This window comes from Monocercomonoides exilis (assembly GCF_001643675.1).
Source record: "Monocercomonoides exilis strain PA203 chromosome Unknown scaffold21-1407046, whole genome shotgun sequence".
NCBI classification, from domain to species: Eukaryota; Preaxostyla; order Oxymonadida; family Polymastigidae; genus Monocercomonoides; species Monocercomonoides exilis.
This window is the reverse complement of record NW_027150566.1, coordinates 55582-69707: the sequence shown is the minus strand read 5'-3', so window position 1 is coordinate 69707 and position 14126 is coordinate 55582. Positions and strand designations below refer to the sequence as shown.

Below are 14126 nucleotides of genomic sequence, written 5' to 3'. Positions count from 1 at the left end.
GTTTTCACATTTTTTGCCTTGTTTTTGAATTTTTATGATTAATGTTAATTTCTCCATTTGTCATTTGGAGCGTTTATATTCTTTTTTGTTTTTTAAAAAAAAATACATTTAATTATAAGAATTTTTACAAGAATTAGAGTTATACGCAATTGTTTGACTTTCACAATACCTCAAATCACACTTCCTTTCTCCCTCAAAAAGGATTAAGATTCATTGAATCAACATCAACTTAAAAACTATGCAACAAAAATCGATCATAACGAGATTAAAACACACAAAAATTCTACCAATTTCTTTGAGAACAACTAATCCCACATTCATTTCGCTTTTTGCTTGGATGCTTTTCCTTCTTCTTTTGAAGCTAAAAACGAGCGGACTTGTTTTGTGGAAATGTCTCTAAACGACTCGATTGAAAACCGAAGCGATTCCGAATAGCAAGCAATTTGCAAGTCGCGATATGTGCTCACTGCACATTTTTCATATTCCAAAAGAGTATTTGTGATTGCAGAAATTCATCAAATAAAAATTTAAAATAGAACAGTTTAAATGCAAATAACATAAAAAACACACAGCTTCCGTGATAAAAGTCATTCCACAATGAGTACAAGTTATAAATTCTATCTGCATATTCATCGGGTGTCACAGCTGTGAAGCCAGGTTTAATTGTGTGTTTGATTGCAGGATCAAACACATCGTCAAACATGCCTCCGCTCGGATTCACAATTGGCACAGCACCCGACGCCTAAAATGACATAAAAGAAAAATACATTCACAAAATGACAGTTTAATTTGCAACACAAAAATGCTTTTGCAAATCAAAAATTTGAATAATTCTCAAAGTTATCTTTCAAATTCTCATTCCAAATGTGATTTCTCTTTTTTAACAGCCGAGGAATTCCCACAAACCATCATCTCAACAATAACTATTCCAAAGTGCTCCTCAAACATAGTGTGGATTGCACCCATCGAATTCATCAGCGTTTCTCGCAATTCCTCGCCAGGCACATTAAATCGAAGTTCGATCGCATCCTTGTTGTTTGCATTCATCAGTTATATTCATATTTGAAATAAAAAACATGATTATAAAGAATAATTGTATCATAAAGACAATTCAGTTTCGGAAATTAATTAAAATTTCCAATTTCAATCACATAGAAAAGAATTAACAAAAACACAAAAAGTATTTATTAATTGGAACGACAAAACAGACAAAATTCACACTTGAAGTCCCTCTTTTTCGATTTCCTTTTTCAGATTGTCGACGTACCACTCCATTCCTTTCACAAGCCCACCGCACATAATCAACTTCACTCCGTTTGCAGTTTCCTCGCTGCCTTGCTCACCTGCTTTCTTCGGCTTCAGCTCAGGATGCTTTTTGTACAGCGCACTGAAAATGGCTACCTGCTTTTCATGCTCCTTTTCAGGACGAAACTGTCCCACTGAAACGATTTGGGGAAGGCGATTATCAGCAAAAGGAGGTGGAAACCAGTTCTCTGCAATGAAACGAGATTGAGCAAAAGCGAGTGCATCTGATTCAACAGAAGCTGAGGAAGAAGAAGAGGAAGATGATTTTTCCTTCACATTTGCTGATGATGGAAGGGCAGCAACTGAATATTTGTTTGAATTCCACTTTTTCACAAGCTGCTGAATAAACTGTAAAGAGTCGCAAGGAGGATATAGAACAGTTAGATTTTCAGAGAGAGAAACAAAGCTATCATTGTTTGTCAACCCTTTTCTGTTTTCAACTTCGTGAATAGTTTCAACATGGCGAGCTTTTGTCCATGAAGAATTAACCCACATTATATCACAGACTTTCAATGATGAATAATACAAGTTCTGCACAAGATGGTAATAAATAATTCGTAACTTCGTTTTAGTGGAAGCAATTAATCCCTTTAACCCAGATTTTTGCTTCGATGGCACTTCATTTGGATTTATATGCTTTCTCATTTGCCTCTCTAGGCAATAAGCAAATGGATAATGAATGTATGCTCCAATTTTGCACTTTGTCAAAGACTTCAGTGAAATATATGCAAGAGGATATCCAGAAGTCTCAATTAATATATCTGGAGGACATTCAAGGCTGCACATGATACCACCAAAATATGCAGTGAAAGCCATTGACAAAAGTGTGCACGGCCAAGAACGGGAATTATAAACTGTTCGGAGAAATGGCACGGGATAGAGGCGAATTGGAACGGATCCAGTGAGATTTTCAAAAGAATATGCAAAAGTTATCTTAAAAAAATTCAATAAAAATTTCTTGGATTAATAAAGACAGCAAACCTGAGCATGTTTCAAGAGAGAATCAAAGTCTTTAAATTTTGGAGATGGAGCGCAAAATATAATAATTTCTGTATTCTTTTTCGCTTTTGCTTCTCCAGCAGCGACATCAAGAAGTTGCCAAAACACTTTTTCACCTCCTCCGAATTGGTCGACATTTGGATGTAAAAATGCAATTATCTCGTTTTGACGCTTCGATTTAATAATGGATACTTCCAACGAAATTATAAACATCCAAATACGTGTGAATATTCCAAATACAAGAAGGATAAATGGCATGACAAAAAAATGCGATAAATCACTTTTCAAAGTCATCGCCACGATAAACGCAAGCACCAAAGCTAATACAACGCTTGTAACAGTAAAAATTAATCTTACCATTTTTATGGAAAAAAATATGACCAGGAAAATAAATGAACAATTTCAAGTAATTATTAAGGGCGTTTTTTGCAAAACAGAAACGTATTGATGAATAGAATTTTCTTTGTTTATAAAATCAATTGAGAAAAACAGATTTATAAAATTTTTGAGAATATTTTCGAAAATCATTGAATCACAGTATTCTATTATGTTGTTTCATCCTTGAATGTTCTCGGGGAACAGTAAGTTCACATTTTTTTTTCATTAATGGAGTAATAAAATGAATAACATAATGATAATAAGCAATAAAAGGTGATAACTGTTATTTATTCGTTTTCATTTAGGGGAAATACGCGTTTTTTCAACGTATTGGCTTATCTATCACACACAAAAAAATTATTAATAAAAATTACTCAAAGTGAAATATTTAATAGTTTAAGCTCAGAAAAATAAAACAAAAAATAAGATAATAACGTAAAGAAAATTGCAAGAGATGTTGATTTGAATTGAGTAAAATTCATTGTTAAAAATAAATCATGCCAGAAAAATGTTTCTGAAATAAAGGCAGAATGATAAGAAATATGATAATGAACACAAAATATCACAAAACCAGAAAAAATTATATATACAATGTTACAAGGACATGAAAAGTATTTTTTGATGAGCGGTCATTTCAATCAAAAAACGAATCAGTCATTTTGCTCAAGTGAGTACCAACAACCAAATGCCTCTAATTATCTTGCTTTGAATTCTTCCTTTTCTGTCATTTCATTCATGGCATTTCTTCTTTTGAATTCAGCTTGTATTTCTTTTTCTCTTTCTCAGCAAAAGTGTTCTGCTTTCGATGTTGTTTAAGCAAAATAAATGTTAACATACACATTGGCACTTCACTCAAAAAGAGTGATTGTGACACTCAGAAACTGCATCAGCGAACACAAACATTTGCGTTTCTCATCAAAAAAAAATGAGGTAGCTCTTTAAAAAGATGTCATTAAGCAATGCTTGAGTGAATATCTCTGATGAGGATGTTGTGAACTATGAATCAGTCATTCAGCATTGTTGATGAGCGTGTTCAATGCGACGGTGCATCTGAAGGAGACACAGAAAGAAGTGATGTGTCTGCAGTGTGTTCTGCATAAGAATGAATCGATACTTCCATTTCTGTTTGAAGTGGATCTTTTGCACAACAAGCTGCTTCAGTCTTCTCCTCTTCTTTCACTTTGGCCTCTTGCTCAACGCACTGTCTGCTTTCCTCAGCTAAGAAATCTCTCTTTTTCTTCTTTTTCTCTTTCTTCCTTTTCTTTTTCTCTTCTTTGCTGTCTCCATCTGCTTCATCTATTTTATTCTTTGCATCTTTTTCCTTCACTTTCTTTTTGATCATCTTTTCCATTGTCTCAATTTCTCTTGTTCCAAATGCAGGCATCGAAATGCACCGCAACCCAACCAAACTCTTCTTCAGCTCTTCCACTTCTCTTTCATCCCATTTGTTATCTTCTTTTTCTTCATCTTTAACATTTTTCTTTTCCTCATCTTTCGCATCTTCTTTTTCTCCTTCTTTGCCTCCTTCGTTGTCTCCTTCTTTCTCCTCATCTCCCTTCTCTTCATTAATCGATTGTTCTCTAATGATAGCAAACAATGGAAGTGGAGGAGGATAATCTGACAGTATTTCCTTCAAAGATGGAAGAGCAGACGGAGGAGGCAGCTCATATCGCTTTGTTTCCTTGTTGATGTGCGGAGAAGGCGGACAAAATTCAAATTCTGCTGCTGAAACAGAAGGCAGCGTGGTGCAAGAAGAAAAGGGAGAGGACGGGAGTGACTGAGCAGTTGAGGCCAAAGAGGAGCAGAAAGAAGGGCTGAAAGGCAACATCTCTTTCTGTTCGGGTGAAGACAACGTGTGAAATGAGAGAGAGGGGTCAGCCAATGAGCAAGCAGAATGGGGGTGTGTTGTGAGGGCAAAAAGTGAGTCATTCGAAGTGAAGAATGAAGGCTGAGATGAGTTGACATTGCCAGCAAACTGCTGAGCGCCTCTGGGTGAAGAAAGCGAATGAACAGAAGGAGAAGAGAAAGGAGAGGAAGAAGCAGAAGGAATCGAAAGAGGATCAGATGGAGTCATTTGAGTGGGAAAGATAACTTTTGATGGATCGTTGAATGAGCAAGCGGAGAAGAAAGAGCAAAAAGGCTGTTGCATTTGAGATGAATCCACTTGAGAAGATGAAGAGCATTGGATGGGAGCAGATATCAGCTGAGAAAGATGTTCTGTCAGAGATGGAAGTGAATGAGAATGAAGTGTCGAAGTGTTGAGCGAATCTTGTGAAATGGGTTCAAGTTTCTTATGACGCTTGCGTGGCTTGTCTTTCGGTGTGTGTTCTTGTTCTAATTTTGTACTGTCTGCAGTTTTTTCTTTTTCTTTTTCTTTTTTCTTGACTTTAGCAGTTAAACTTTGTCTATCGACTGTTACTCCGCTTTCGTCATCATCATCATCTTCCTCTTCCTCTTCCTCTTCAGTGTCATCAGCAGAATCGCTTACTCCTTCTTCTTCCTCTTCTTCCTCTTCTTCCTTTCTTTTCTCGTTGTATTCATCCATCCCAATTCCTATTCGAAACTCGTCTTCCTCATCATTCATGCGCTCTATGCATTTCTTTCTTCTCTTTTCTTTCTTCTTTTCTTTCTTCTTTTCTTTCATTTTCTCTTCCATTTTGGTGCAGTCGATGCCCATTTCTGTCTCTTTCTTGTTCTGAAGTTGATTGTAAAAAGCAGAATATGTTGGTGGTTGAGCTGTTGTTTTGGTGTTATCTGATGATTCGTCTGTCGCAACGTCTTTCTTCTCTTCTTTTTCTCTTTCTTCTTTTTTGTTTTCTTCTTCTTTATTTGCTCTTCTCATCTTCCTCCTCCTCTTTCTTTCTCTCTTTTCTCTCTTTCTTCTTTTCTTCTCTTTCTTCAACCTTTTCCTCTCCTTTTCTTCTTTTGTCTTTTTCGGTATTTCATAATCAAGCGCTGGTTGTAATGGTCTGGCACAGCAGTCAAACACATAATTTTCGTGTGATATTCCGTATTTCTTTTGCGGTTGACAACAATCAATAGTTTTAACAGTCATGTTGCTTTCTTTCAATGAAGGGTCTTTTAATGGTGAGCATTCAGAATGAGTTTCGCTGAAACTGAAAATTTTCAAAAAGAAAAGAAAAGAAAAGAAAGTTTAAAGAAAATGACATTAAGAAGCAAACATTGAAAAATAAAATGATGCATCATTGGATGAAAAAAAGAACATGCAAATAAAGCAAACCTATCAACAGAATTGCTTGGATTTCCTATGAAATCTTCTTCTTTATCAGTTTTTGATGTTGTGTTAAGAAGTGATGTGTCATTATGCTTTTGACAAAATCTTTCGTTTTTCATTTGCTCATACTCTTCACCAATTCCAGCCTTTTCTGGCAGTTCCGCCATCTTTTCTATTTCTCCGTCACTAAACGCTCTCTGTTCACAGGGAAGATCAATAACAACAGCTGGGTTGATTGGTCTGTGCTGCTCATCCACAACAGCACAGTTCACAAACAGGGTCTGTCCATCAAAACTGACTCCTCTTCCGCTGTGGGTGTGGCCGTACACATGCACTCTCGGCTGAAGATAGCTTCGCACACCTTCCAGAAGCGAAATGGATCCTGTGTGTTTCACTGGATCAGCATCCAACCGACCGAATGGAGGGCCATGAGTTACTAGCACATCCATTCCACGCTCCATCTGAGAAAACAACAAAGTAAACTCGGATTCTTCGTGGCACTTCTTCACACAATTCTTATATCGAGTTGGCCATAACATCCCGAATACACGCTGCCCAAATATTGTAGTTCCGCTTGATTCTAGGTATGTTCCAATACCATTCAGACGACAGACTTCCTCTTCATAATGCAAAGCCTGACTCTTCAACCTCTTTGAGTAAAACATTTCGTAATAAAATCGATCAAACACAACGTCGTGATTTCCTGCTACAATTATCTTCCGAGGATGTGGCTGACTCATCAACCATCCGTAGAATGAATCCAGTTCTTCGCGAGTTGAACAATGGGTGAAATCTCCAGCATGTATTAGCACGTCTCCATATGGAATGCCACCTGGAATCTCGTTGTGCATTCCATGTGTGTCAGATACGCAAACATACCGCACAACACTACAATCCTGCTTTTCAATGCTCGGATCTTTAACCACAAAAGGAATATCTTCGGCATATGTATCTGTGTGCTCCACAAAATTGAGGGCTTTTTTCCATTTCAAACCAAACAGTTTTTTCCAATTCAAATCGCGAGCTGTTCTGTTTGAAAAGTTCTCATTCATTTTCGTTTTTTGAAGTAAAATTTTTGCTGTTTTTTTGAAATGCAAAAAATCTCACAATTGCTTACTCGCGCTATAAATTCAATATGCCTTCACGTTAGGAATTCTAAAATATGTGATTTTTTGCAGATTTAACCACAAAATAAAGAAAATAAATAATCGAAAGAAAATTATAAAGGGCGAAATAAAGACCATTTGATAACTCATCAAAAAAAGATTTCGTTTCATCTGGATGAATGAAAGTTGCAAAAAAGATAAAAAACTTTGTGTTCGTAAATAATAAAGTTTTTATGAAAATGTAATTCTAACAATTTGCTTTTTTTTTTCCTTTTTAAGCATTATAATTTATATTCTCTTTATTGCACGGTAATTGAAGTTCGTAATAAATAACGATGTGAGGTTGGAACACTTGAATATTTCTTTTCAATTTTTTATGACATTTTTTTCTGTTGAAACGATGCATTAATATTTATTTATGAAAGAAAATGTTTTTTAATCAAAATATTTATCATATCCTTTATATGATAATTTTGAATTTTTTGAAAGAAATTCTAATAATAAAAATTTTCAATCATAAAACAAAGCATCAATCATTCAATTTTCAGCAATGAAAGGAGAATTTCTTTCATAAAAGTTTTGCTTGTTCAGTCGTTGTTGGTTTTGCAATTTGATCAAAAACCTGGTTTTGAATGTTTGATTCTGGTGAAAGACGCTTGAATCTATATTTTTATTTTGTTTGAAAAAAAGTTAACGAACCGAATATTCACTGACTACTATTTTGAAATATTATTATGTGGAAATGAAACGACTATTTTGATATTTCTCTCTTTCTCTCTTTCTCTTTCTCTCTCTCTCTTTCTCTCTCTCTCTCTCTTTTTTTTTTTTTTTTTTTTTTTTTTTTTTTTTTTGTTGTTGTTGTTGTTGTTGTTGTTGTTGCTTCTGTGCATTCATCTTCATCTCTTCTCATACTGTCTGTTTGAAGTTGAATATGTTGGAGCGGTTGCATATGAGTGAAATGAATGCTGCTGTTTTAAATTAATTCTTCGAAAACAGACAGATGCACCAATGGAATCAGCACAACATCAATATACAAGCAATTCAACGAAGCAGCATCACTCTGTGGATTATAAATCACTCATACCTTCGATTCTTCCGGTGAAGCAGCAAAAGAACAAAATGATGAAGCAATCGGAGATGAGACAAATGTTGTGTAGCGACAGTTAGTCGCTGAGACACGAGACTTCCTTGGGAAATAAAGAGAATCCAATATCTCGCTTTCAATACCGTAAGATTCAATCATCGGCAAATTGCCTTCTGCGCATGTGGTGAAAGTATCATTGCATTCAATGCTGTCTTGTTGAAGAGATGCCATTATTGATTGGATTTTCGATTCTTTCATTCGCAAATTGAATCCACTAATCTCATTTTTCATTAAAGAATTATCACATTTTGATTTGCTCATTGAAGTAAACTCTTTAATTCCCATGAGTTTAGAACAGTCAATTGCTTGAGAACCTTTACTATTGTCCACAGATTGTGATACAAATGTTTTTGTAAATCCCAATCGTTTGAACTCTTCCATTTTGTCCAATATCTGTTCACCTGATTGCAAAAACAAACTGTCTTTACCACTTGCCCATGTAAATGTTAAGAAAAGTTGCATCTCAAAACGAGATGTTAAAAACTGTCAAATTTTGAAAACAGCATTTAATTAAATAGCATTCACAAAAATCTTTGTATCAATACTTTAGAAATTGATTCCTTATTGTTTATGTTTTCTAGCAAAAAAGGCAGCAAATGTTGAGAATCATGAAAAGAACGAATGACATCAGAATTGAAAACTTGCAACTCTTAATAGTTACTGTGCTTATTGGAAAATATGCGCTGTGAGTAATAATTTGAGTTGGTAATCCACGTTGCTTCTGAACCTTATTTTCATTCGAATTATCTTGAGAACGTGGAAGTTCATCCACATATAATTAAAGATAAAGAAATGAGCAAAACATAAAACGAGGTTAATCAGAAATAACTATTTGAAATTTCTTTAAAATAAGACAATGAAATGAACGTTGTGAAATGGAAGTTTTATGAAAATTAGACTTTAACCAATATTTTTGGATTCCACTTTTCTTTCTGTGTTTCTATTCCTTTTATGCTGAAAAGTCTTTCAGCAAGTTCTTCTATTCTTCCTCCACACTTTAAGCCCAAACGGTTTAGTTCGGATTTGATTTGTTCGCGTGAATATTTCTCAATCAATTCGCTTGAAGATGAAATGCAGTCGAGAGATATTGGTTGAAATGCTGGCTGTGATGGATTTGAAGATGAATCATCTACTGAAGAAGATTTGTCACTTGAATCTGAAGGAGACGATAAAGAAGAGATTGTTGAAGGAGGAGATGAAATTGAAGAAGAGCATTGAGGCGAGGTGTTTGACTGGAAGGAGTCGTTTTTCTTTTTTTCTTTCAAAAATGGTAATAAAGTTTCTTTTGTTTCTCCTTCGCTTTCTGAATCAAATTTTGGTTGTTTCTGATGTTGTGACTCAGATACATCAGATTCGCTCGTTTCGTCTTCATTTTCTTCGCTGAATGACAGATTATCTTCATCCATGCTTTCACTCTCATCGCTCTCAGAATCAGATTCTTGAGCATGTTTTTTGTTGCGAGAATCAGAATGTTTCAAAGCAAATCCCATCGCATCAAGTAATCCTTCCGAACTTGATTTTAACTTTTCATCATATTTTCCAAGATCAGGAGCTGACATTGGAGCCAGTCTACGAGCATTCTTTTTTTCCATTTCTAATCGTTTTGCAGCTTCTCTTTCTGGTGCTTTTGCAGACCATTCTTTCAACATCTTTTCCACTTTCAGGTCGCCAATTCTTCTTCCTGAGAGGTCTCTGCACTTGCTCATCGAAACTATTTTTTTTCCTGTTGTTTTGGCATTTCTAACAGTTTGACCAAAAGCTCCTTGCTTTCCTCCAAGAATCCTGAAACAACATTGAACTGTTGTAAAAAAGCATCCATCTAAAGAGCCTTCTGTAAGCAACTGTCCTTCATGCAACAAATACACAGTTTCGGAGAAAGAAGTAATTTTACATTTTTCGATACCCAAACGTTCTGCAATTGACGAAAGAAGTGTAGAAGGAGATGGAGCTTCTAAAAACGAAAATGCTTCAGCATCGTTCGGTCCAATACCCTGTACAACAATAGTGCAAGCCATGGTGGCCTTTGGGAAAATCAGAAATATAATGTTAAGGTTCAAAAAAACAAAATAGAATGGGTCTGAAATCCAATTTTTTAAAAAATTTTAATTTTCAATGAGCTTATCATTGACAACGGTTTGAAGATATCTTTTAATGTTAAATTTGAAAATTGTTTAAATATTAATGCTTGATTTAATTTACAGAGAACGACAAGAACACCATCGAAAGATGATCCAAATTTGAAAGAAAGAAAACGTCTTGCTGCGTCTCTTCAAAGTCAAATCAAAGAAAACGAAGAACTGAGAACATACATAGATGTATTGAAATCGGCATTGGATTCTCGTGCGGCACAACTGGGCTTCGGCAACAAGAAAGTTTGATAATTAATTATTTATTATTTCTTTTTGAAAATTACTTTTTGAATGATATGCAGGGAGTAGTTCTCGAAGAATTAGAAGAGCTGAGACAAGAAATTGCAAAAACCCAAAAAGATAATAAAGAAAAGGCACAACGGATTATTGACCTTTCAAAACAAGTGGAACAATGTGAAGCCGACGTTCGTGCTGCACAACAAAGAATGGAGCAAGCAGTGAACGAAGAGGATCGCTTACGAAAAATTGCTGTTGACTTGCAGAAAAAAGGAGCAGAGAATGAAGATAAAGCTGATAACTTCGAAGAAGAGTTGACAAAACTCAAAGAGGATCACGGGAAATTGACAGAACAATTTGAAAAATCAAAAGAACAGAACACTTTATTGACAACCAAATTAGAAGAATTAACAAATGAAAAACAGCGTCTTCAAGAAGAGTGCGACAAGCAAAATTTGATGAGTGGTGCATCTGAACAGCACATCAGAACATTGTCGCATTCTCTTGCAGCTAAAGATACTGCCCTTGAAAAGCTTCAAGCGGAAAACTCAAAAATGACAGAGCAAATCGAACAATTACGTGCGGAAAATGAGACCATACATGCAGCTGAAAGCGATGCACGAGAATTGCAGAAAGATCTGTTGAAAGCGCACAGCGACATGAAAGACGATCTTGAAGCAGCGCAACTGGAAGCAAAGCGACTCGAAGGAGAAGTCGAATTGATGCAGAAGAAAATGCAGCTGGCTGAGGAGAACTGCGCAAAGAAAGAGAATGAGATGAAGAAGGAGATTGAAGAAAGAGAGAGACGGCTTCAGGATGTGATTGACAAGCTGAAGCAGGAAGCAGACGAAAGCGGAAGACAAAGACAGAATCTGACACAAGAGAAAGGGGCACAGGAAAGAGAGTTGGTAGAACTGAAGGAAAGAGTGAAAGCAGCAGAGGAAAGAGAGAGAAAAGTTGCAGAAGAGGCAGCGCGGAATGAAGAAGTGCTTGAACAAAATATTGGTCAGTTGGATGCTGAGGTTGAAGAAACAAAGACAAAATGCGCTCAACTGGAGGACTCACTGAAGAAGGCCAATGAAGAGCTTCAGGAGCTGAAAATGGACAACAATCAGCTGAAGAATGAGGTGGAGAAAACGGGAAAAGAAAATGAGTCGTTGAAAGAGACGATAAGCAATCTGAAAGAAGAACAAAGGATTGAGCGGAAGATGCTGCATGAGCAGTTACATGCAGCGCGAATGGAGAAGACAGAAAAAGAAGATCGTTTGAGAGAGAAAGAAGGGCATTTCTCTATTCTGCGCCATCAGCTGGATGCAGTTGTGAGTGCATCTCAGACAAAAGATGCGATGGATGCTGATAAGATGAAGCAGTGTCTGAGGCAGTGCGAAATGTTGAGACAGGATTTGAAGAAGAAGAGCGATGAAAACGAACGAATTCGAAGTGAAGCCAGGGAGATGGCACAGAAAATAGCTGAGTTGAAGGCAGAAAACGAGCATGTGACAAGAAACATGAGCAGAATCGAACAAGAAAAGCAAGAAGCGGAAGAGCAGGTTCGCTCACTTGACGAAAACAAAGAAGTTCTGATTGGGCAGATAAATCAGGGAAATGACACAATCACAAGCATTCAATACCAGCTGGTTATGGAGCGGCAGAAGAGTGGAGCTCTTCAAGCACAACTGAATGAGAAGGAAGAAGAAGCAAAGGTGGAAGGCAATGCGTTTGTCGAGCGCATCCACGCGATGGAGGCAGAAGCAGAAAAAGCAGCAGAACTTGCAAAGCAGAAGTTGGAGAAAGTAGAGCAAGAGCTGAGAGAGCAGACGCGGATGACAGAAGAGAAGAGAGCAGCGCTGGATGTGGCTGTTGGAGAGAAGGAGCATCTGATGCAGATGGTTGAGCAGTTGAGAGGAGAAGTGCAGAAGGAAAGAGAGTCGTTTGGAACTCAGCTGAGCCAGCTGACAGAAAGAGGGCAGGGAACAACAGACAAGATTGAGCAGATTCTTCGGAGTCATCAAAAGGAGATGGTGGAGAAGCAGGCAGAAGTGGAGCAGCAGATGCGGAAGGTGATGGAAACGCAGCTGGAGCTGAAGGAAGCGCAAGGAAAGATCGGCCAGTTGGAAGCAGAGTTGGCAAAGGAGAAGGAAGTGAAGGAGGCAGAGCTGCGGTTCTACAGAGAACACACCATTGCCCAGCACAGCGACCAAGAAGGATTGATGGACGAGCTGAATGCACTGAAAACTGAGCTAACTGAAACGAACAGGCAACTCGAAGAGGTGACAAAGCGAAAGGACGCAGCTGAGGCAGAGCTGGCGGAGATATCAGCGACTTCGAGTGATCTGAAGAGCGATGCGGAGAATGTGGCAGCGATTAAGAGAGAGTTGGAAGGGATGCTGCGGGGGCTGCAGCAGAAGCAGAGTGAGATGGCGTCGGAGGAAGAGCAGATGAAGGCTGAGCTGTCTGCTGTGGAAGAGGACCTGCACAGCTGCCGCGACAAGCTCAAAAGGGAGATGGCAGCACATGCGTCAGACAAGGCGCGTCTTGAGGCAGAGCTGGCGTCAAAGGCAGAAGAGCTGGCGGTGGTGAAGCAGCAGGCGCAGACGAGCCAGGAGCAGCTGAAAGAGAAGATCCGCCACCAGAGCCTGGCTGAGCAGGACAGCCGGGCGGTGCGGACAGACCTGGCTGCGCTGGTGGAGCAGAGGAACCAGCTGGAGGCAGACTTGGCGGTGGCTGTGAAGGAGCTGGAGAACTACCAGGACTCGTTTGGGCTTAGCGAGGCAGCGCTGAATGTGATGAAGGCTGAGCTGGAAGAGCAGAACGCGGCTGCGGTGAAGGAAAGAGAGCACATGGAACAAGAAATGCACCGCATGGAGAGCGCATTAAGAGACGCCCAAGAGACGCTGAGTGCAAAAGAACAGCGACTGAGTGAATTGGAGTCATTGTACGAAGAAGCAAACAGGAGGTGCAAGCAGCTGATGGAAGAAAACATGAAGTTCAGACTTGGCTCTTCGCCTTCACAGCCAAATCTTTCGTCTTCTCTTTCTTTTTCGTCTTCGTCGCGCCTCAATGCAAATCCATCTTCTCGTCTTCCAACTTCTTCACTTCTGCTTTCTCCTTCTTCTTCTTCTTCTTCTTCTTCTTCTCCATCTCCTTCATTTGCACAGTTTGCGAGGCAGACACCAATCAATTCAGATGATGGGTCATTGGGATCTTTTGCATCTGCCTTTCTGAATTCAATGAAGATGGAAAAACCTCAAGTTCTCGTTTCTTCGGACTCTTCAACTTCTTCAGCATCTGAAGAAAAATCAACTCAACAGCAGCAGCGCGTCCGCTTTGGTACAAATTCTGTAAGTGCGAATGATCACAGCGCTTAAATTTCCATAAAAAAGACATGTCACTTATATTTTATCACTTTATCACTTCGTTTTTCAGTTTTTTTTTTTTTCAATAAACCAAATTTTTTTATCAAAATGAGCATTTTTGTATTCAAAATGATAAATAAATGCATAATGACTAATATTTTATATGAATAGAAACAAAGAATTATCAATGTTATCAGTATAAGATTTAAAAAGTGTTGAGTTTATTTCAATGAGGAA

General features: G+C 37.8%; 4 protein-coding genes across 4 annotated transcripts; 1 reads left to right on the top strand and 3 right to left on the bottom strand.

Annotated features, from left to right (window-relative positions):
- Positions 1-317: 317 nt before the first annotated feature.
- MONOS_8638 (putative glycosyltransferase family 4 protein) lies at positions 318-2664 on the bottom strand (the record flags this gene model as incomplete). The annotated part of the gene is made up of 5 exons (XM_067879065.1): positions 318-466; positions 571-742; positions 907-1029; positions 1222-2238; positions 2287-2664. 5 exons carry the CDS (start codon positions 2662-2664, stop codon positions 318-320), a joined length of 1839 nt encoding a protein of 612 aa, XP_067727676.1.
- Positions 2665-2953: 289 nt separating this feature from the next.
- On the bottom strand, positions 2954-6969 carry MONOS_8637 (uncharacterized protein; the record flags this gene model as incomplete). Its single annotated transcript, XM_067879064.1, has 2 exons — positions 2954-5798; positions 5924-6969. 2 exons carry the CDS (start codon positions 6967-6969, stop codon positions 3716-3718), a joined length of 3129 nt encoding a protein of 1042 aa, XP_067727675.1. The 3' UTR covers positions 2954-3715.
- A 2002-nt stretch (positions 6970-8971) lies between these two features.
- On the bottom strand, positions 8972-10182 carry MONOS_17534 (putative Telomere stability C-terminal; the record flags this gene model as incomplete). The annotated part of the gene is made up of 1 exon (XM_067870463.1): positions 8972-10182. One exon carries the CDS (start codon positions 10180-10182, stop codon positions 9061-9063), a length of 1122 nt encoding a protein of 373 aa, XP_067727674.1. The 3' UTR covers positions 8972-9060.
- Positions 10183-11633: 1451 nt separating this feature from the next.
- MONOS_8636 (uncharacterized protein) lies at positions 11634-13914 on the top strand (the record flags this gene model as incomplete). The annotated part of the gene is made up of 1 exon (XM_067879063.1): positions 11634-13914. The coding sequence occupies one exon, from the start codon at positions 11634-11636 to the stop codon at positions 13899-13901; it is 2268 nt and encodes a 755-aa protein (XP_067727673.1). The 3' UTR covers positions 13902-13914.
- Positions 13915-14126: the final 212 nt, after the last annotated feature.